This window comes from Spermophilus citellus (genome assembly GCF_964194105.1).
Source record: "Spermophilus citellus genome assembly, chromosome: 13".
Taxonomy (NCBI): domain Eukaryota; kingdom Metazoa; phylum Chordata; class Mammalia; order Rodentia; family Sciuridae; genus Spermophilus; species Spermophilus citellus.
The window spans coordinates 65,193,974-65,218,586 of record NC_138193.1 but is presented as its reverse complement, the minus strand read 5'-3'; the positions used below and the strand labels follow the sequence as shown (position 1 = coordinate 65,218,586).

General features: G+C 35.1%; 1 protein-coding gene across 4 annotated transcripts in view; it reads right to left on the bottom strand.

Annotated features, from left to right (window-relative positions):
• Positions 1-24,613, bottom strand: part of USP34 (ubiquitin specific peptidase 34) — a gene marked incomplete at its 3' end in the record, with an annotated part of 228,681 nt that overhangs the window by 149,831 nt on the left and 54,237 nt on the right. For all 4 annotated transcript variants that reach the window (XR_014018694.1, XM_081265549.1, XM_081265551.1 and 1 more), the window contains exons 9-10: positions 18,123-18,204; positions 17,945-18,037 (exon numbers count right to left, since the gene is read on the bottom strand). Coding sequence is in view for 3 of the 4 variants with exons in the window: in XM_081265549.1 (XP_081121675.1) it covers positions 17,945-18,037; positions 18,123-18,204 (175 nt within the window). The remainder of the gene's footprint in view (positions 1-17,944; positions 18,038-18,122; positions 18,205-24,613) is intronic.

The following is a 24,613-nucleotide window of genomic DNA, read 5'->3' as shown; positions in this document are numbered from 1 at the left end:
CTTAAGCATTGATTTTTATATTTCATGGATGTAAACCATATAAATTCTGCCTTCACTATCACACAGTCAATATGTATTGTCTAATTCTGAAGCAGAAGGTAAAACTAGAGTAAGAAAATAATATTGGAGAAATTCTATGTTGATGAGACTTCTTTTGAACTACACTATTTCAATACCATTTACTTCAACACTTATATTTATCCATTGAAAAAAAAATGACATGGGATGTAGGTCAGTAGTAGAGTACTTCAATAGGATGCACAAGGCCTTAGGTTTCATCTTTAGCACTGTGAAGAGGAGAGGAAGAGAAAAAAGGAGGAAGAGAAGGGGAATAATGATGGTAATTTCAAACTACAAATACTGTTTGATTTCAAGAAGTAAAATATCAATTAAGTTCACCACTTTTATAAGCTTTATCTAAGAATGTGATTTTAACATCATTCTGATTAACATTAGAATTAGACAATAGTTCATACTTCATTTTGCCAATAAGCAATTATGATACACGTTTTCTACTGTGATAAAATATAGAATATAGATTTCTGTGCTCACTTCTGCAGCACATATCTGATTTTCTTCAAATTTAATTACTAAAAAAATGAGAATTCCATAAGAGCCTTAATTTTGATAATCAAATTTTACTGGTTAAGTGACAAGTTCCTTGAAAGAAAATTATGAAATTCTCTGAGGAAAAAAAATATTAGGCCCTTTTAGATGGCTATATTATAAATGAAAATTCAAAAAGTACAGAAAAAAAATAGCATGCCTCCAATCCTAGTAAAGATGGAAGCATGAATCTGGTTCACAAATCGTCCTCTATTAGTTATTGAGAAGAAAAGGACAACAGGGAGATGGCAGAACACAAAGTGCCAGAAATCCACCTCAATAAATGTAACAGCATAAACTGTCTAAGGCATTTTTTCAAGGACTCAAGTTAATCTGAACTCTTACACTAACAGAGAAAAGTTTCGTGGTTAAATTGCTGTCAATCTCCACCTTCAGTGACATAAATGCTATCCATTCCTCCCTAAGGGCAGGGAACTGTTTGGACATCAACAGTGTTTTCTGATGACCTTGCTGGAGCCAGAGTGGGAAATAAGGAACAGTCCTCCAAATATCTCTATTTGGTGAAGTACAGATACATAAGATGGCTACAACTGTTTAAAAAAAAAAAAAGTGAAGTTAATATCACAAGATTTAAAGGAACTGAAACTTATTTGGAGGACATTAAAAAACAACTATATACACTGGTGAAACAACTATATACACTGGGCTACTGTGTATGCCGAGGGAGAGATACAGGCTTAGAAAAGACCTGAACATATCATAAGCTTTCATAATAGTCTGATCTATTAACAAAATAAACCACTATATCAATTAAAAAGACCAAGACCTGAAATAGAAAGAAAATTTGATTTCAACACTTAAAACACTGCAAAGTTCAAATGGCCAGTTTTTAACTGAACTCTGCCCCTGCTCCCCCAAAAATAATCACAAGGGGGGAAAAAAAAGCAAAGTATTATCCACTTGAGGAACAAAATGAATAAACAGAAAATGTATCTGAGAGCTGGCCAGGTAGTTCACACCTGTAATCCCAGTTATTCGGGAGCTAAGGATAAGAAGACCAAAAGATCAAGGCCAACCTCAGCAACTTTCTGAAACCAAACTCAAAATTTTAAAAATAAAAAGAACTGTGGGCGTGGCTCATTGGAAAAGCAACCCTGGCTTCCATCTTCAGTATCACAAAAAGGGGAGGGATAAGTAAGTAAGTAAGTAAGAGGGCACATCTGATGGACTTAGTACCTTAAACATAGGTGTTTTTAAAGTCTCCTATGTTAACAGTGTTCACAGAGCAAAGAGAAGGACAAAGACAGAAAACAAAGTAAAATCATCAATAACGTACAAAAATTTTATTTTTAAAAATATTTTTTAGTTATACATGAACAGAATATCTTTATTTTCTTTCTTTATTTTTATGTGGTGGAGGATCGAACCCAGTGCCTCACATGTGAGAGGCAAGCTCTCTGCCACTGAGCCACAACCCCATCCTGCTTACATAAATTTTAAAGAAAATCTAAGCTAGACACAGCAGCACATGCCTCTAATTGCAGCAATCTGCAAGGGTGAGGCAGGAGGATCACAGGTTTGGGGCAGTTTGGGTAAGACACTATTTCAAAAAATTGACAATTACTGAGGTCAGTGGTAGAGTGCTCTTAAAAAGGTTCCCAGTATAAGAGAGAGGAGGAGAAAGAAAATGGGAGGGGGGGAATCTGGAGTGCAAAAGTACAACAACAAAGGAAAAATCCACTAGAAGGGTTCATAAACAGCTCTGAACAAACAGAAGAAATAATCGGCACACCTGAAAATAACTCAGTAAGTCAGTGAGGTGCAGGAGATGAAGGAAAGAAAACAATCTATGGGATACACTGATGCAGACCAACTAACTCATTATAGGAATCCAAGGATAAAAAAGAAAAAACACATAAAAAGAGTACCTAAAGAAATAATACCCAAACCTGATGAAAGATATGAAACTATAAATACAAGAATTAAAATAAATTCCAAGTAGGAGTTTCAAAGTGACTCATCAATACACAATAAAACCAAACTTCCCAGAAGGCCAAAGGGGGAAGAGAAGCCACTAATAGTATATAAGATCTTCAGTAAGATTATCAGTCAATTTCTCATAAAAACGTTGGAGGCCAGAAGGCAGTGGATTTATATATTCAGAATAAATATATAAAAATAAAATTTAAAAATACCTTTTTTTGAAATTAAAAAAAAGACCTTTCAACCAAAAATTCTATATTGAGCAAAACTGCCCTTCAAAATGAGAGAGATTATCACAATCTAAGAAAACCAAACACTAAAGGAGTTTGTTATCACCAGACCAGCCCTGTAAGAATTGCTAAAAGGATACCCTCAAACTGAAGTGAAAGGAAGCTGAACGGTAAAAAAGAAATAAAAATCTCTGATATAAATATTTAGGCAATTATAAAAAAAATAGCATTATTACCATGGGCAGGAAAGAGGAGGAAAATAAGTATTAGGGATTGAAATAAAGCAAACTACATTAGATGTACATATGAATATGCCAAAATGTACCACAGTGTTATGTAGAAATATAATTTAATAAATAAGAAGCAAGCTTTATTATAATTTTGGTTTGTAATTCCACTTGTTTTCTACATTATTGAAAATATGAAGTAAAAAAAGAAACTAGTCTATGTTTTGGGAACACAATATACAAAACTGCAATCTGTAGCATCAATACCAAAATGGGGGGGTGGAATCATATAGGAGCACAGTTTTTACATAGCACAGAAGTTAAACTGGTATAAATTCAAATTAGACATACCTTTAGGAGGTTAGGTGTAATCTCCATGTTAAACACAAAAATTAGTGAAAAGGGAATAAAAATGTTTCACTTAAAAAGCAACTAAAAATTTCTTTTAAAAAATTACAAAGAAAAAAGCAACTAAACAAAAAAACTAATAGGGGAAAAGAACAAAAGTGACTCTGTGACAAGCTGAAAACAAAAGGCAAAATGACACAACTATCAGGATTTTTTTTAAAATTTTTTTTATTTAAATTAGTTATACATGACAGTAGAATGCAATGATGCACTTTGATATTTCACACATAGATGGCATATAATTTTTCATTTTTCTGAGAGTACATGTTACAGAATCATATTGGTCATGTCACCTATATACATACAGTAATAATGTCCATTTCATTCTACTATCTTTCCTATCCCCACATCCCCTCCCCTCTCCTCCCATCACTTCCCTCTACCTTATCTAAGGTAATGCTATTCTTCCCTAGTGCCCCCCCACACACCTTATTGTGAATTAGCATCCACACATTAGAGAAAACATTCGGCCTCTAGTTTTGTGGGATTGGCTTATTTCACTTAGCATGTATTCTCCAATTCCAACCATTTACTGGCAAATGCCATAATTTTACTTTTTTAAAGCTGAGTAATATCCCATTGATTATATATACCATATTTTCTTTATCCATTCATCTATTCAGGGACACCTAGGTGGGTTCCACAGTCTAGCTGCTGTGAATTGAGCTCCTATAAATATTGATTTGGCTGCATCGCTAATAATATGCTGATTTTAAGTCTTTTGGGTATAAACCAAGGAGTGGGATAGCTGGGTCAAATCGTGGTTCCATTCCCAATTTTCTGAGGAATCTCCATATTGCTTTCCATAGTGGTTGTACCAATTTGCAGTCCTACCAGCAATGCATGAGTGTACCCTTTTCACCACATCCTCAACAACATTTATTGTTGCAGTAATTATTTTTAAAGCATTCAATCAAATGACAGATCGGCAGAATGGATTAAAACATATGCTTCAACTATTATACAGAGGTTCACTTTATATCCAATGATACAAATAATGTGAAAGCAAAAGGATGTAATGAAATACTCCATGCAGAAAGTGAGCAAATGCAAACTCAGCTGGCTATACTAACATCAAGTAAGATGGAATTTAAACATTAAAACAGTTTTAAGAGCCCGTTGCGGTGGTGCACGCCTGTAATCTCAACGGATCTGAAGGCTGAGACAGGAGGATCACAAGTTCCAAGCTAGCCTCAGCAACCTTGAGGTGCTAAGCAACTCAGTGAGACCATATCTCTAAATAAAATACAAAAAAGGGCTGGGGGTGTGGCTCAATTTCAATTCCTGGTATCCCCTCTCCCCGAAAAAAAATGTTATAAGAAAAATGGAATTCACTTTGATCTAAAAATCTCTCTTGGGTACATATCCAAAATTATATAGAGGGGGCTGGGGATGTGGCTCAAGCAGTAGCAGGCTCGCCTGGCATGTGTGCGGCCCGGGTTCGATCCTCAGCACCACACACAAAGATGTTGTGTCCGCCAAAAACTAAAAAATAAATATTAAAATTCTCTCTCTTTCTCCCCCTCTCACTCTCTCTTTAAAAAAATAAATAAATAATAATAATAATAATATACAGGACCTCAAAGAGATACTTGCACTCCCACAATCACTGGAATATTATTCACAATAATCAAGATGTGGAAGAAATCAAAACATCAAAAAATGAATGAGGCTGGCACTCAATGGTAGAGCACTTGCTAGGCACATGGGTTCAATTCTCAGCACCACATAAAATGAAATAAAATAAAAGTATTGCGACAATCTGCAACTAAAAATATTTTTTAAATGAATAACAATTGTGTACTATGAAACAAAATGCATTCTGCTGTCATATATACCTAATTAAAATTAATTAATTAAAAAATGAATGAGGGCTGGGGATGTGGCTCAAGCGGTAGCGCGCTCAACTGGCATGCATGTGGCCCGGGTTCAATCCTCAGCACCACATACCAACAAAGATGTTGTGTCCGCCGAGAACTAAAAAATAAATATTAAAAATTCTCTCTCTCCCCCCCCCTCTCACTCTTTAAAATAAAAAATGAATGAATAAACAAAATGAGTTAAATACATAAAATGGAATCTTATTCAGCCTTACAAAGAAAAAATCTTATCACACGGTACAATATGGATATATCTTGAGGAGACTACACTAAGTAAAGCAAATCACAAAAGCACAAATGTAGTATGGCTCAAAATCACAGAAACAAAAAAGTAGAAAGGAGAGTTACCAGAGGGTACATGGAGGGAGAAATAAGAAGGAACTATTCAGTGGGCATAGTTTTTGTTTTATAATATGAACAGATCTAGAGATCTGTTACACAACTATGTGAACATACTTCACAAACTGAATTGTACAATTTTTTAAGCACAATTTTAAAAAATTTTAAGACATTATCAAAGACAAAAAGATTTTATCAATAAAAGGTTCAATACAAGAAAATATAACAATTATAACCATTATGTAGCAACAATTAATAGAAATAAAAAGTATAATAAAACAATGGTATTTCTAATATAAATAAAAGAGAAAATAAAGAAGGCAGACAGATAAGAAACAGAAGACTTAAACAACACAATAAACTAAATAAACCAAACACACAGACAGAACACCCCATGCTACAACAGGAGAAAATATATTTTCTTTACCACATGGGACAGTCTTAAAGAGAGACTATGTTAGATCAAAAATTGGGGGAAAAAAAAAAAGGCTATCATACAAAACTTTTTCACCCACAGGAAGACAAATCTAAAAAGCAATATCAAAAAGAAAACTGGAAAATATGTAGACATTAAGCAATAAAAACAAATCACAAGAAGAAATCACAAGGCAAACTAGAAAACACTTAGATGAATTAAAATAAAAACACAAGGCAGGGTCAGGGGCTAGGGTTGTGGCTCAGTGGTAGAGCACCCACCTCACACCTATGAGACCCTAGGTTCGACCCTTAATACCACATAAAAATAAGTAAGTGAAATAAAGTTATTGTGTCCAACTACAACTAAAATATAAATATAAAAAAAAAACACGAAAATAACAGGATGCAGAGAAAGCAATGCTCAGAGGATTTGTTTTATTATGGGTGGTGCTAGGGATTAAACCCATGAATGGCCTCATGCTTACTTAGTAGGTAAGCACTCCACAACTGAGTTATACCACCAGTCCCTTAGAGGGAAATGTATAACTATAAATCTTAGTTCATATTTACAAATGCAAAGCTATATTAAAAATAAAAGATCTCGGGGCTAGGGATGTGGCTCAAGCAGTAGCGCGCTACCCTGGCATGCGTGCGGCCCGGGTTCGATCCTCAGCACCACATACAAAGATGTTGTGTCCACCGAAAACTGAAAAATAAACATTGAAATTCTCAAAATAAATAAATAAATAAATAATAAAAGATCTCCCTGGGACTTGGGATATGGTTTAAGTAGTAGCATGCTCACCTGGCATGTGTGAGGCACTGGGTTCAATCCTCAGCACCACATAAAAATAAAATAAAGATATAAAAAAAGATAAATAAAGATCTCAAATGAACAACAAAACTTTTAAACACAGAGAACTAAAAAAACAAAATAAATCCAAAGACAGCAGAAGGAAGGGAATAAGAATTAGAGAAGTTAAAAAATAGGAAATAGAAGACCAAATGGAGGTGGGGAGAGGATCCAACAAAACAAAAATGGGTTCTTCTAAAAGATTTAAAAGATGACAAACATTTAGGTATACTTACTTTAAAAAAAAAAAAAAAAACAGAAAGGCTGGGGACATAGCTCAATTGGTAATGCCTTACATGCACAAGGCCCTGGGTTGAACCCCCAGCACCACAAAAAAGGGGAAAAAAAAAGTCAATACAACTGGAAGTTAAAATATTATGACTAAACTTATAGATATAACCAAAGATTTACCCCTAAAATCAAAACAAAACTACCCATATTCATGAATGCTACTTAACTGTTCTAAACTGAGATACCGAGATATTTGGCAAAAATAAAAAAAGAAGGCATCCAAATTAGAGAGAAATATGCAAAAACATCCCTATTTGTAAATGACATATAATCATATATACACATATAGAAAACTCAAAAAAATTCACAAAAAGCTATATAGCTGTGAACCAAATTCAGTTTCAAGATTCAAGATCAATATGAAAAAATAGCTGTTTCCACAAACCAGTAATGAATAATACAAAAAGGAAATTAAGAAAGCATAATAGCATGGCTGAGCATGGTGGCACAGGTACTCCTTAGACTGAGGCAAGAGGATTTGAAGTTTGAAGCCACCCTCAGCAAGAGGCTGCCTCAAACATTAAAAAATAATCAAAAGACAGACACAGGCACACAAGAAACACATTATCAAATTTCAGTAACTGCAAAAAAGAAAAGCATTTTACAAAATTGAACATCACAGCTGGGCATGGTGGCACATACCTATAATCCCAGAGATTCAGAAGGTTTGGCAAGAAGATGAAAAGTTTGACACTAACTTAGCAAGAACCTAACCAACTAAGCAACAAGACCCTATCACAAAAAAATTTTTTAAAAGGGGAGAGAGATGTGATTCAGTGGTTAAGTGCCCCTAGGTTCAAATCTAGGTACAAAAAGGGAGAAAAAAACAACATCTATTCAGGATTTTTTTTTTTTTTTTTTTAATTTTTAAAGGGTAGAAAAGGGGTTGGGGATGTAGTTCAGTGGTAGAGCACTTCCCTAAATGTGTAAGGCCCTGGGTTCAATCTCAAGTACTACCAGCACCAAAAAAGAAAAAAAGAAAAAAAAAAGTAGAAAAGAAATTTATCCAACATAAGAAAGTTCATATTTACAGCTACCATCATAATTGGTGGGTACAAACTAAGTTTTTCTTTCCTGTAAGATCCTAGACAAAGCAAGAGTGCCCAATCCTACCACTTCTATTCAACTTAGAATAGAAAATCCCAGCTATTAGACAAAAATTAAAAGGCATCCAAATCATAAAGGGAGAAGAAAAATATCTATTTGCAGATTATGTTCTGTGTGTGTGTGTGTGTATGTGTGTGTGTGTGTGTGTAATATATGAATGACAATGCTTAAGATCAAAATTAAAAAAAAAAAAAATCCCAGCAACTCAGAAGAGGCTAAGGCAGGAAGTCTGAAAGAGTTCAAAGCCAGCCACAGCAACTTAGCAAAAAGGGGGCAGTTAAGCAGCCCTGGGTTCAATCCCTGTATCAAAAAAGAAAGTTAAGGGCTGGGGATATAGCTCAAGAGGTAGCGCGCTAGCCTGGCATGCGTGCGGCCCGGGTTGGATCCTCAACACCACATACAAAGAAAGATGTTGTGTCTGCCAAAAACTAAAAAATAAATAAATAAATAAAATATTTTTTAAAAAAAGAAAGTTAAAACTGCAAACTATGAATCTGAATCTGATTAGGGGTTAATGTCCAATACATATTAAGCAACTCAAACAATTCAACATCAAAAAAGCAAATAATGCATTCTGCTGTGATATATAACAAATTTAATTTTAAAAAAAAAGCAAATAAATTTTTTTAATTGGTTGTTCACAACATTACAAAGCTCTTGACATATCATATTTCATATATTAGATTCAAGTGGGTTATGAACTCCCAATTTTTACCCCAAATAAATTTTAAATGGGTAATTTTAATAGCTGCATGCACCCATAAGCCCAGTGGCTCGGGAGGCTAAGACAAGAGAACTGCGAGTTCAAAGCCAGCCTCTGCAACTTAGTAAGGCACTTAGCAACTCAGCAAGACCCTATCTCTAAATAAAATATAAAAAAGGGCTAGGGATGTGGCTCACGATTGAACACCCCACCCCTAGGTTCAATCCTTAATTTAAAACAAAAAAAAGACAATATAATTTTCTCAAAAAGAGACATACAAATAGGCAAGTGTGAATGTACAGTGCTCAATACAACTTCTCATCAGCAAATACATTCAAAACACATGAGATATTACTTCACCCCTTATAATGTCTATCACCTAAAAGGCAAAAGATAACAAGGGCTGGTGAGGACATTGGGGGAAAAAGGATCCCTTGTACACTGTTGCTGGAAATATAAATTCATATAACCACTATGGAAAATAATACAGCAATATGGAAGTTGCTCAAAACCTAAAATAGAATTTACTTACAATTCAGCAATCCTACTTCTGGAACACATTCCTAAAGAAAACAAACCAATTATCTCAAAGAGATATCTACACTCCCATATTTATCACAGCATTATTCAAAATAGCTAAGATATGAAAACAACCTTTTCTTTCCACAGGTGAATGGCTAAACAAAATGTGCTATGCATAAATATACATACATGTAGGAATAGTATGGATTCAGCCTTTAAGGAGATGAAATCCTTCATTTTCAACAACATTGATGACCCTGAGGACATTACCGTATGAGAAATAAGACCACTGGCCAGGCACAGTGGTACACATCTATAATTCCAGGTATTTCAGAGGCATAGACAGGAGGACCACAAAGTTTGAGTCCACCTTAGGCAACTTAGTGAGACCCTGTCTCAAAACAGAAAGGCCTGGAGACATAGGTCTTTGGTACAGTGCTGGGCTAGCATGCATTTAATCCCTAGTACCACATTAAAAGAAAAGACAGCAGGGATTGGGGTTGTGGCTCAGTGGTAGCACACTCATCTGGCATGTGTGAGGCACTGGGTTCGATCCTCAACACCACATAAAAATAAATTAATTAATTAAATAAAGGTTACCAAAAAAAGACAACAGACACAGAAAGATAAATACTGTATTACCTCACTTACATTCACACTAGAAATATCAAAATCCTAGCAACAGAGGGCTGGGGTTGTGGTTCAGAGGAAGAGCGCTTGCTTAGCAGGCGTGAGGCACTAGGTTCGATCCTCAGCCCCACATAAAACTAAAAAAAAAATAAAGGTATTGAGTTCACCTACAACTGAAAAATAAGTGTAAAAAAAATATATATATATCCCAGCAACAGAGAGAACTGTGTTCACCAAGAGTTGGAAAGAGGGAGAGGTAGAAAGATGTTGGTCAAATGGTACAAATTTTCAATTATGTAAGATAAATAAATTCTGGACATTTCATGTACAGCAGCATGACTATAATTAACATTCGCTGCATTGGGCCTGGGGGCATGATTTAGTAGTAGAGCACTTGCCTAGCATGCCTGAGGTCCTGGGCCAGCCACACCACCACCACCTGTGTCATATGCTTAAAAATTTGCCAAGACAGTAGATCTTAGGAGTGTTCTCATCAAAAAAAAAAGAAAAAAGAAAAAAAAAGAAAAAAAAAGGAAGGAAGGAAGGAAAAGAAAGAAAAAAGGAAGAAGAGAAGGGGTGAAAGGTAACTAAATGAAGCACTTGTGTATGTTACCTTGATTATGATAATTTCACAATGTACATCGAAACATCAACTTGTACACCTAAATATATAGTTTTCTTTTTCGAAGATGGACACAATATCTTTTTTTTTTTTTTAAAGAGAGAGCGAGAGAGGAAAGAGAGAGAGAGAGAATTTTTTAATATTTATTTTTTAGTTCTCGGCGGACACAACATCTTTGTTGGTATGTGGTGCTGAGGATCAAACCCGGGCCGAACGCATGCCAGGCGAGTGCGCTACCGCTTGAGCCACAACCCCAGCCCCACAATATCTTTATTTTATTTATTTATTTTTATGTGGTGCTGAGGATCGAACTCAGTGCCTCACACATGCTAGGCGAGCCTCTGCCACTGAGCTCCAAATCCAGTCCCAATTTTCTTTTTCTTTTTTTTATATTTATTTCTTAGTTTTTGGCGGGCACAACATCTTTGTTTGCATGTGGTGCTGAGGATCTACCCGGGGCCGCACGCATGCCAGGCAAGCGTGCTACCGCTTGAGCCACACCCCCAGCTCCCCAATTTTATTTTTCAATGCTAATAAAAACTAAAGTGAAAAGCCACATATAGGTCTAGAAGAAAATATATGAAAATTATACGCCTCATAAAGTTTACCATCCAGAATATATAAAGAATTTCTAAAATTCAACAATAGCAACAGCAACAAAAATGAGCCAAATCAAATTTTGGCAAGAGATTTTGATAGACCAAAGAAAATAAACAACTTGGACAGGGATTGTGGCTCTGTGGTAGAGAACTTGCCTTAGCATATGAGTGACACTGGGTTGTACCTTCAGCACCATATATAAAAATAAAGTTTAAAAAATGTGAATTTAAAAAAGAAAATAAACAACTAGTCAATGAATACATGAAAGGGTAGATCTCCAAAATCATTAGGCATTAGAAAAATGCAATTAAAACACACAATGGGATACAAACTCACACCACAGGATGACTAAAAAATTTTAAGAAGGAAAATAACAAGTATTGGGAAAGATATTCAGAAATCTTTGACAATAGAGGGTTAGCTCTATTGTCAGTGAGAATACAAAATGGTGTGGACATTGAAGAAAACTTTCAGCAGTTCCCCAAAAGGTTCCCCACAGAATTAACCAATATGATCCAGAAATACCAATTGTAAGTATATGTACAAAATAAATGAAAGGACTCTGACAATATTTATACACCCATGTTCTTATCATCCTTTTTCACAACAGCCAAGATGAAAAAAACCAAATGTCCATCAATACAATAGATAAAAGGTAGAACATACATGCAATAAAACATTCAGCCATAAAAGGGAAATTTTGATATACATGATGACCAAATGGACTTTGAAAACACTGTTCACTGAAAAAGGCATACACAGAATTATCTAAATGCAAATCAATAAAGACAGAATATGGACTAGAAGAAACCAGAGGCAAGTGAAGAATTGGAAATTACTGTTTAAAATGTTCAGTTTTATTGGGGATGGTGAAAAAAAGAGAAAGTTACATAACAAATTTATTTCATGCCACTGAGCTGTATATTTATGAATGGCTAAAATGTTAAGTTTTATGTTGTGTATATTTTACCATAATAAAAACATGAAAGTGGGCAGGGTTATGGCTCAGTGGTAGAGTGCTCATGTGTGAGGCACTGGATTTGACCCTCAGTACCACATAAAAGTTATTTAAATAAATAAAATAAAGTTATGGTGTCCATCTACAACGAAAAATTATTTTTTTTAAAAAAATGAAAGTAAAAATATTTACATGTAAGTCATCAACCAAAAACTCAGAATAAACCAAACCAAAAACCCTCAACATATTAAAAAACACTTGGAAAAACCAAGAGAAAACTCCACCCAATAAAAGATAATGAGCATATGTTTTAGCAAGACATTTTTCTCCCCACCTTATTTGCTTAGAAATTAATGTAATCATGTCTGATATCAAGTTATATGGGGAATTAAAAATGGCTTACTGGGGCTGGGGATGTGGCTCAAGTGGTAGTGCGATCGCCTGGCATGCATGGGGCACTGGGTTCGATCCTCAGCACCACATAAAAAATAAAGATGTTGTGTCCACCAAAAAATAAATATTAAAAAAAATAAAAATAAAAAACTCTCTCTCTTTAAAAAAAAAAAACAAAAATGGCTTACTATCATATTTATTTGGTCAAGCCCTTTTTCAAAGGATAAAGAAAAGACATTTCAAACATGTAGAAAAGCAATATAACATTTACAAATTTCATTTTAGGCAAAACAAAAAAGGCTAGTCTGAATTCACAAAATAAATACAAATTAACGCTGGAATAAAGGGAATGGGGATGAGAAAATAACAAGAAAAAAGGACTGTGGTTGAGTCACATATTTAAAAATAAATACTAAATAACTATGGGAATTATGGTTATACTACAGAAATTAAATGTTGTATAATATTTTATAAAGTACAATGATTTTTTTTAAACTGGAAGATTAAAAATGAGGAAGTAGGAGAAAATTGGTAACATAATTTCCTCATCCTACAAAGAGAGAAATGAATCATTATGATAAAAATAAACAAACCCCCAAAGAAAACCCAAAAAAAAGTCACCAATGGATGTGAGACTAACCAATTTCTAAAAGAGTAAAATGAGGAGCTGTAGCTCAGTGGCAGAGTGAGTGCCTAGCATGTGTGAGGCACTGGACTCAATCTTTAGGAACATATAAAAATAAATAAATAAAATAAAGGCATTGTGTCCGTTACACCTATTTAAAAAAAAAAAAAAAGCTTAAAAGGTGGTTTAGTCTGCTTCTAGTTGCTATAACCAAATACCTGAGGAGAAGAACAACTTAGAGGAGGAAAAGTTTATTTTGGCTCACAGTTTCACCGGTTCACTCCATGTCAGCTGACTCAATAGCTCTGGACCCAAAGTGAAACAGAACATCACGGCAGAAAGGTATGGCAGAGGAAGGCAGCTCAGGGCATGGCAAACAAGAAACAGAGTTCTGCTCTCCAGGGACAGAATATAATCCCCAAAGGCATACTCTCAGTGACCTACTTCCTCCAGTCACACCCCACCTACCTATACCTACAATTCTGGCCCAGTTTATTCATATCAATGGATTAGGTTATACCTCTCGTAAGCCAATCATTTCACCTCTGAATATTTTTCCATTGTCTCACACATGAGTTTTGGGGGCACACCTCATATCTAAAATCATAAGGAATGGGAACACCTTTTAAAAATATAATATCCAGAGAAAGTTTTGACTCAGAATAAGGCATGGAGTGTCTCAGGATGTAGGACGGGTAATCCTCCCAATGTAACTGGGAAATATATTCTGGGATCACAGTAATGTATTTCATGGAAAGCATGACTGAGACGTGGAAATGAAAACAAAGATTTAAGTGACATTTTCTATAAAGAACAATTATCTTTCAGCCATCTGTTGGTCACAAAAATACAAGCAACCAATCTTTATTACCTATTCACCAGGGCTTTTCCCTGGGATAAAAAATTATACAAAGCCACAGATTTCAAGCATAGAAATTGGTGCCCTTTTATATTCTCTTGTTCTACATACTGAAAACCTGATGACACTGAAGACTATAAGAAGTTATGCCTTCATTATCATCTCCCCCAAAAGGTTCCAACAGGTGGTCCATTTGAGACAGATCTACTAGAAACACATTACTTACTTTAATAACAGTGCCTGAAATGGCAAGAAGAAACAGGATTTAAATCATAAGATGTAATAAAGGAAAAAGATATTTCAGTGGCCACACTACAACTAAGTGTAGTGATAACACACTAGCATTCTGCAATGTCTCATAAGGCAGCAATCTAAATTTGTATACAGAAGTGGAAGTTAACAACTACCTAAGTATTTGTCAGTGTTCCTAAAATCAGGCATCACTAATACCTCTGAGATTCTGATAACAAGTATGAACCAACCATATGTCTACAAATTGTGCATACTGTATATCTGACTCAGATAATACTTAAGAACCCTTCTGTATCCTAGCGAGTTTGGTTCCTATCAAGACATGAAAATTGGGCTAGGGTTGTGGCTGGGTGTAGAGTGCTTGCCTAGCATGTGTGAGGCACTGGGTTCGATTCTCAGCACCGCATATAAATAAATGAATAAAATAAAGTCCACTGGCAATTTAAAAAATATTTTTAAAATTTTTTTTAAAAGATATGAAAATTAAGGCTGGGGTTGTGTCTCAGTGGTAGAGCACTCATTTCGCATGTGCGAGACGCTGGGTTCGATCCTCAACACCACATAAAAATAAATAAGTAAAATGAAGGTATTGTGTCCAACTAAAACTTAAATATTAAAAAAAAAGACATGAAAATTATACCAAAACACTACTTTGTTCACTCAAAGAAAAAAATACTATCACAAGTTACATAAATTTATGCAAAAGTCCTTAAAATCTAAAAAGTATTTAACAACAAATTCTAAGAGAATTGAATGATTGTGAAGTCTGTTTTTTAAACTTCTGTGATATAAAGATTTATGATACAATGGTAAGCAGAGGGGCTGGATACATAGTTCAGTAGTGGTGCTTTCACAGCAAGCAAGGGCCTAGGTTGCTGGATACCCAGAAAAGCCCCATCCCAGAACAAAAATAGAGTAACGGAAAGGGAAGATGAAAAGATGTAACCCAATCTGGGAAAAACAGTAGCTTTAAATGGCAGAGAAAATAACTTCAAATCAAAATGTTACTCTATGTACTCTATGTACTAGCTTTTATGTTTACTGAAAAACTAATCTCAATTATCAGCATCATGTATAAGTAAATAAAACAAAGGTCCATGGACAACTAAAAAATAATTTTTTTTAAAAAAGAAACCACACCAGCTAGGGACAGAGGTCCATGCCTATAAGCCCAACGAATAGGGAGACTGAGGCAAGAGGATCACAAATTCAAGGCCTATCTTGGCAATTCAATAAGAGTTTGTCTCAAAATAAAAAATAAAAAAATAAAATTAAGGACAAGGGTGTACCTCACTGGTAAAGCACCACCAAGTTCCATCTTCAGTACTAGGGGGATGGGGAGGGCAGGACCAGAGTAAAACCCTTAAATTAAAATACACCTTAAACTGTGTGGTGGTACATGCCTGTAATCCAAGCAACTTGGGAGGCTGAGGAAGGAGGATTTCAAGTTCAAAGTCAGCCTCAGCAACTCAGTGAGACCCTGTCTCAAAAAAGTGTTTAAAGGGTGGAGAGGATTTTTTGTTGGGCATGTGGCTCAGTGATAAAGCGCTATTGGGTTTAATTCCCAGTACTAAATAAATATTTAAAACTAAAACTTGGAGACCCAAGACAATTGAGTAACAGGGCTAAGGAAAAAGCAGCCAATATTTTGGCCCTTGCCCTCTAAGGTCAGCCAGGAAACAGGGAACAACAGATCCCCTTCTAAAGGCCCTGCAGTTGTATATGGTCCTTGCCATGTTTATGCCTTGTCCAGTCACTTACCAACAAACACCACGCACCTCTGGATTTCCCTGATGCTACATACCCTTAACTGTCCATGCCACACTTGATAAAGGACAAGGGATTCTGCCTTCTCTCAGTAGGAAGCAGCAAGAGATAGTCAAAGCCCAAATACTTTAAAAAGAATTTAGGAACCCAAGTCCTGAAGAGGGGAGGTAACTAGTTAGCTATAAATGGGGGGTGGGGGGAGGACAAACAACAATGAAGAGCCACAGGAAGCCTTAGCTGACAGATAAGCACTGAAAGATGGGGGCATGGTTATGTTAAAATATCTCCAACCATAATTACATCCCCTTAAGAAACATTATAGGTAATGTCACACCCTGTTAGGTGACCTGGACCATCCCAGATCACTTAAACTATTCTAACCCCCAATCACTCAGACAAAAAAAACATCAGGACCCTCACAAATAAAGCTTGCTAAAGGCATTCAAAGGGTAATAAACCAACTGAGGGGTCAGAAACTTGAGGCAAAACCAGGAAAACTCAATTTCCTTAAATCTCCAACTCTGTGAACAACCACACCATCCTCTCTAGAGGCAGTCCAAGCAGGAAGAGCAGTTCCTACACTGTTTATCAAAAGTCAAAAGGTGGGCCTGGATGGGTCTCTCTGCAAACTTCCCTGGGACCCTATTCAAAGTAGAGGGCAAGAAGGGAGCACCATCTTTCTCTACTCTTGAGAGAACCCACTCTATCCCTTTAAAGTATCCCCCTTTCACCTTTCTATCCCTTCTATAAACTCATGACTGTTTAAAAAAGAAAAAGCGGGGGGAGGGGGGGGGGCTAATATTTATGGCACTGTTTATAACAGAAAAGACTAGGGAAAAAAAATAATGTCCATGAATGAGAACTGCCTAAATTAAATACATACAAATAATGAAACACCATATAGTCTTTTAAAAGGTCTGAGGAGGGCTAGGGTTGTGGCTCAGTGGTAGAGTACTTGCCTAGCATGTGTAGGCTCCTGGGTTTGATCCTTAGCACCACATAAAAATAAATAAAGGATATGTTTTAAAAAAAAAAAAAAGTCTGGAGATGCAGATCAGTGATAGAACACTTGCTTAGATGTGTGAAGCCCAGATTTGATCCCTAACACAACAAAAATAAATAAGAAAGCATTTTTTATAATGATGTGAACTTGCCAGATTAAAATTTTAGGTCAAAAAAGCCATGTATGTTTGGTATGCTACATTTGTGGGGAAAAAAGATAAAAACAGATATGATCTTCTGTTTATAAAAAAAAAAAAATTCTCTAATGCAACTAAAATAAGAACTACATGCTTCATAGATGTGGAGATGAAAATGTTTAATATAACCATTTATATTTACTTTTAGGATTCTGAATTATATTAATAGATACTATTCAAAAAATTAAAGAAAAAACTTGTACAATAAAAAAGAAATTTATCATATTCAAGATACAAGGGTAAACAGTATAAAGGAGAACAACAAGAAAAGGTCTCTTCAAAGCCAAAACTGTTTTATGAAGAAGATTTAATTAATTCTAATTTCCTTCGGTTTTATCAGTAACATAGTACACATGGATGTAGAAATTCCATTCCCAGCTTTTCCTTTAGCTATAAAATTCTTCCTCTTTAGCTATAAAATTGGAATGATAACAGAATTTATCCTAAAAGGGGGTAAGCACTTAGAACATATAATAAAGAATTGCTCAATAAATCTGAGATATTAAGTTTACCTGTGCTGCAGCCCAAATGCAGTCAATGTGCTGAGTACTAAGTCGCCCTTCTGCTGCCAAAAAATTCAAAATCACCTGGCACTGTTTGATAATCTGGAAAAAGAAAACTTAATGTAGTTAATATTTTAAAATGTCCTTCTGTCTATAAAATACAAAAACCATTTAATTGTCCACAAACCTCAATATGTAAATTTGGTCCAAATATATGTTCCACTACATTGTTGCTAATAAGCCAGTCTGCAAGTTCTTTTGCAATGGACCTAAAGCCAAGTAAAAAATAAATAAATAAATACATTTAAAAAATGTTTTTTAAAATCATCATTTCCCCATGTCTAAAATGCAGGCTCTGATAAAACTTGCAATTTGTTCCCATACAAACTACAAAGAAGTGATTATATACAATTAACTGTTTACCGTATTTTAAAATGTAACTAAGAAGGACAGTAACAAATGCTAATATTACCTGGATTTGTAAACAAATAACTGAAAAGCTAGGATATTCCTAACTACTACAATGAGGTACCCAACTCAGAACATCAAGTATAACATTTAGTTGGTGATTTATTCCCAATTTTTAATTTCCATAGTACATTTCCCAATACACCCTCTATAATGAGATAACATCAAGAAAGTAGGTTATCAAAAGTATGAACAAAGAACAATTATTTCCAAGCGAAACTGCAAATCACTGCCTGATACTAATTAAGATTCCACTAATGAAGTAAAATAGAAATGATAGGTAAATTATAAAAAGCAGAAGAAACATCAGCTACAATAAAAAATTTCCAAATTTTTTCATCTATATTAATTATATATAGAAAAACTACAAAAAATGAATAATTTTAATTTCTTCTTGTTTATTCAAAAACTACACTTTATGCTAAGTTCTAAAGATTTTCTTTTAAAAAGAGAATTAGATATATGGGCCACAAAAGGCAAAATGTTAAAATAAACTACTAGTAGTATATTTTACCTATTTCTGGGTATTCATACTGAAGTAACGATCCATAAGCTTCAACTCTAATTTACACACTATTACTTTTGTAATGGTTGATGAAGAATAAACATCAACTATATTATCAATAACAACCACTCAGGACTCTGGAGACAAATATACACACATAAAAATACATATAAATAAAAATATGTATGTATTATATATATGTAAGTGTGTGTGTGTGTGTGTGTGTGTGTGTGTGTGTATTTCAAGGACGGGGAGGTACAGAAACAATATTTGAAGAAATAACAGCCCAAACTTCCCAAACTGAATTTAAACACACATACACACACACAAATATATATATATTTTTTTTTTCATATTCCAAATAGAAATTAATCACAAAGAGTCCACATTGTGGGGCAGGAAAAAGAAAACTCTTAAAAGTTGTCAAAGAGAAACAATTAAACAAACAAGAAAAAGATCAATAGTGGGGGAGGGGGGGTTGAGGTTGTGGCTCAGTGGTAGAGCCCTTGCCTAGCATGTGTGAGACACACTGGGTTCAATTCTCAACACCACATATAAATAAATAAAAATAAAGGTCCACTAACAACTAAAACATGTTAATTAAAAAAAAAAGATCAAGAGCTGACTTCTGATGGAGAACAAAGTAAAATAGCTACATTGGAGCAACTTCTCATATTATTATTAAATTAGTAGTAATTTGAAGAAGTTAACATACTGTAACCCTTAGAGCAAACCACCAAAAACATGTTTCTTTGTTTTTGATTTTTTGGTACTGAAAATTGAAGACAGAGGTGCTTTACCACTGAGCTACATACTCTGTCCTTTTTACTTCTTATATATTTACATTTTACATGTTTATATATTTGCATATTTATATATTTATTTTATTTTTTATGTATTTTTTATTTGAGACAGAGTCTCATTAAATTAATGGGGGGCTTTGAACTTGCATTCCTCTAGCCTCAACCCCCTAAATTGCTGGGGTTACAAGTGTGTGTCACTACACCTGGCAAACAATTTTTTAAATATTTAAGTAATGGATTAAAGTAGCATACTAGAATATGCCTATATACTGCAAAGTAAGGCAATAAAGAATATAAAAACATAAGACAAAATCGATAGCAAAATGGCAGATGTAAAACCAGCTATAAAACAACAGTAATAGTGAATGGATTAAAAATTCCAGAGAGACTGAAGGGCTAGATTTTTTTAAGGTCCAATTCCATGCTACTTCCAAAATGCATATTTTAGATTCAAAAACAGACAAAATAGAAGGATGACAAAAAAAAAATTTTATCGGGGGTGGGGAGGGGCTGGGGTTGTGGCTCAGTGGTAGAGTGCTTGCCTACTACCTATGAGGCCCAGGTTCGATCCTCAACACCACATAAAAATAAATAAATAAATAAAGTGAAGGTATTGTGTCCAACTACATCTAAAAAATATTTTCTTTTAAAGAGAGCGAGAGCGAGAGCGAGCGAGAGCGAGAGAGAGAGCGAGAGAGAGAGAGAGAAAGAGAGAGAGAGAGAGAAGAGAATTTTTAATATTTATTTTTTAGTTCTCGGTGGACACAACATCCTTGTTGGTATGTGGTGCTGAGGATCGAACCCTGGCCGCGCGCATGCTAGACGGGCGCGCTACCGCTTGAGCCACATCCCCAGCCCCTAAAAAATATTTTAAAAAAGAATTATCAAATAATAATTACAAGAAAGCTATAGTAGCTGTACTAATAAATACTGACTAAATCAGAGTATTAAAAAGACAAAAAATGATACATTTTAATGATAGAAGGATCAAATTATCAGGCTCACATAACAACTGCAAACGTGTGCCTAACAAAAGAGCCCAAAAATCGGGCTGGGGATGTGGCGCAAGCGGTAGCGCAATCGCCTGGCATGCATGCGGCCCGGGTTCGATCCTCAGCACCACATACAAACAAAGATATTGTGTCCGCCGTGAACTAAAAAATAAATATTAAAATTCTCTCTCTCTCTCTCTTAAAAAAAAAAAAAAAAAAGAGCCCAAAAATACATGAAGCAAAAACTGAATCAAAGAAACAGTTCAATAGGACAATCAATTCTTCGTCCTCACAACAGACATATGCTATTATAGTCCCGGCAAAAGCATGAATTAACTAATAGTGAACCTTTATCCTAAGGGAAATACGAATATAATATATCACACACAGATTATAATCTTCAGTCCTAAAAACAACTCTTACAGGCTGATTCTACTCTTTCTATTTTATAACAGAGAAAGAGATGTTTAGAAGTGTTTAAATGACTTATCTGAAGCTGCCTCCTAGTAATGTACTAGAGTTGGTATTCAAATCCCATTCAACTGGCACATAGCCCCCAGCTTTTTGCACTTCAAACAAGATGGCAGAATGTTGCCTTATTCAACTTAAGCTTAGAATATGAATCTTCTACTGCTGTACGAATGTGAATGAATGACTATGCTACAAGGGTTGACATTTGGGGGTTACAGAAAAGCTACAGCAAACAAATCAATTCACAAATACAAAATAATGAGGATCTTGAGACTTCAATACCCTACTTTCAGTAACAGAAAGAAGTAGGCAGAAAATCAGCAAGAATATGAGAGACAGCGGAGGGAGGGCAAGGGGGAGGCAGGGGATTAGCAAGGACAGTGGAATGTGATGGACATCATTATCCAAAGTACACGTATGAAGACATGAATTGGGCATCAACCTACTTTATATACAGACAGATGAAAAATTGTGGTTTATATGTATAATAAGAATTGTAATGCAAAAAAAAAACGAAGTACATTTATAAAGACATGAATTGGCATGAACATACTTTATACAAAGATATGAAAAATTGTGCTCTATATGTATAATAAGAATTGTAATACATTCTGCTGTCGTGGATTTAAAAAAAGAAAAAGAAAGAAAGAATATGAGACATCACTATGTATCAATTAGACCTAACAGACATCTATGGAACACTTCATTTAACAACAAAATAGTCTTCTTACCCAAACACAGAACATGATGAAGTACAAACCACATGATAGGCCATAAAACACAGCAAACTACCCAATTAAAAACAGGGCAAAGGTACAAACAATTCACCAAAAAACAAACAGAATGGCAAATAACAACATAAAAAAGATGCTCAGGACTAAAGAAGTAGCTCAAAAATAGTGTGCCTGTTAACCACACACAAGGCCCTGGGCTCACTCCCTGCAAAACATGCGTGTGCACACACACACAAAAAAGATGTTTGGCATCATTAGTGATTAGGGAAATGAAAATAAAACCATTAAAGAAATGCAACTTTATACTTACAGAAGAGTTATAATCAAAAATATAATAACAAGTACTGCTGAGAATGAGAAGAAAGTAGAACCCTTATACATCGTCAGTGGGAATATAAAGTAATTCAAGAATATTGGACAATAACTTGATGGTTTCTTTAAAAGTTAAACAATTCATCATATGAAGCAGCAATCCTACTCCTCAATATCTACCTGCAAAATACATGCCCACAAAAACACCTGTATATGAAAGTGCATAGCAGCATTACTCACATTAACCAAATAGTGAAAACAATCCAAATATCCATCTACATTTTAGATGTAGATGGGTAAAGAAAGTGTGGTACAAAAATTACAACTACCTTATATTAGACAAAGGTGCTAAAACCATGCAATGGAGAAAGGATAGCATCTTCAATAAATGGTGCTGGGAGAACTGGAAATCCATATGCAACAAAATGAAATTGAATCCCTTTCTCTCTCCATGCACAAAAGTCAACTCAAAATGGATCAAGGAGCTAGGAATCAGACCAGAGACTCTGCGTCTAATAAAAGATAAAGCTGGCCCTAATCATCATCACATGGGGCAGGCCCCAAAGTTCTTAATAAGACTCCTATAGCACAAGAGTTAAAACCAAGAATCAACAAATGGGATGAATTCAAACTAAAAAGTTTTTTCTCAGCAAGAGAAATAATATGTGAGATGAATAGGGAGCCTACATCCTGGGAACAAATTTTTACCACTCAAACATCAGATGGAGCTCGAATCTCTAGAGTATACAAAGAACTCAAAAAGTTAAACAACAAAAAAGCAAATAACCCAATCAACAAATGAGCCAAGGACTTGAACAGAAACTTCTCAGAAAAGGATATACAATCAATTAACAAATACATGAAAAAATGCTCACCTTCTCTAGCAATCAGAGAAATGCAAATTAAAACTAAGATACCATCTCACTCCAGTAAGAATGGCAGCCATTATGAAGTGCTGGCGAGGATGCAGGGGAAAAAGGTACACTCATACATTGCTGGTGGGACTGCAAATTGGTGCAGCCAATGTGGAAAGCAGTATGGAGATTCCTTGGAAAGCTGAGAATGGAACCACCATTTGACCCAGCTATTCCCCTTCTCAGATTATACCCAAAAGACCTAAAAAGAGCATACTACAGGGACATAGCCACATCAATGTTTATAGCAGCACAATTCACAATAGCTAGAATGTGGAACCAACCTAGATGCCCTTCAATAGATGAATGGATTTAAAAAATGTGGCATTTATACACAATGGAATATTGCTCAGCAGTAAAAAATAACAAGATCATGGCATTTGCAGGCAAATAGATGGCATTAGAGCAGATTATGCTAAGTGAAGTTAGCCAATCCCTAAAAAACAAATGCCGAATGTCTTCTCTGATATAAGGGGGGTGACTCAAAATGGGATAGGGAGGAAGAGCATGAGAAGACGACTACCACTAAATAGGGAAGAGAGGTAGGAAGAAAAAAGAGGGAGAAGGGGAGTTGCACCGAAGATGGAAGGAGAACCTCATTATTATACAAAATACATATATGATGTGATCAGAAAAAGAAAAAAAAAGTGTGTCACATTATATTGGATAGAGAGAAAGGATGGAAGAGGAGGGGAGGAGTAGAGAGGATAGGAAGGGCAGCAGAATAGAATAGACAATATGATTGATGTATGTACATTCCACGTATGTATTATATATCAAAATACATTCTGCTGTCCTGTATGACTAAAAAAAATAAATAAATCGTATGGTAAAATAAATAAATATAAATAAATAAATAAATAAATAAGAAAGTGAAAGAAAAAAAGAAAGTGTGGTACAATTTACATGATTTAATACTACTTGGCAATAAAAAAACAGAGTACTAATACATACTACAATATGAATGAACCTCTGGAAGGACGAAAGGAAAAAGAAAAAGTGAGTAATCATACTAAGTGCAAGAAGCCAAATGAGGGCTGGGGGGAGGGGTAGACCACATGCCTAGCATGCAGAGAATTTGATTTTGATCCCCTGCACCACACATACAAAAAGAAGCCAGATGAAAAAGATCACTATCCTATGATTTCATTTATATGAAACATCAAACATGGGCAAATTTATAGAGAAAAGAGATTAGTGAGACTGGGAATAAACACTGACTACAGATAGACAAAGGGAATCATTGTGCAATGATGGTAATGTTTACTAAAATTCATTGAACTATACATTTAAAACAGGTAAATTCTGCCCAACACACACGCCAGTAATCCCAGTAACCAGACAGGCTGAAGCATGAAGATTACAAGTTCAAGACTAGTCTCAGCAATTTACCAAGACTCTGTTTCAAAACAAAAACAGCTGAGGAGGATGTGACTCAGTGGTAAAGAACCTGTGGCTTCAATCTCCAATATCAGAAAA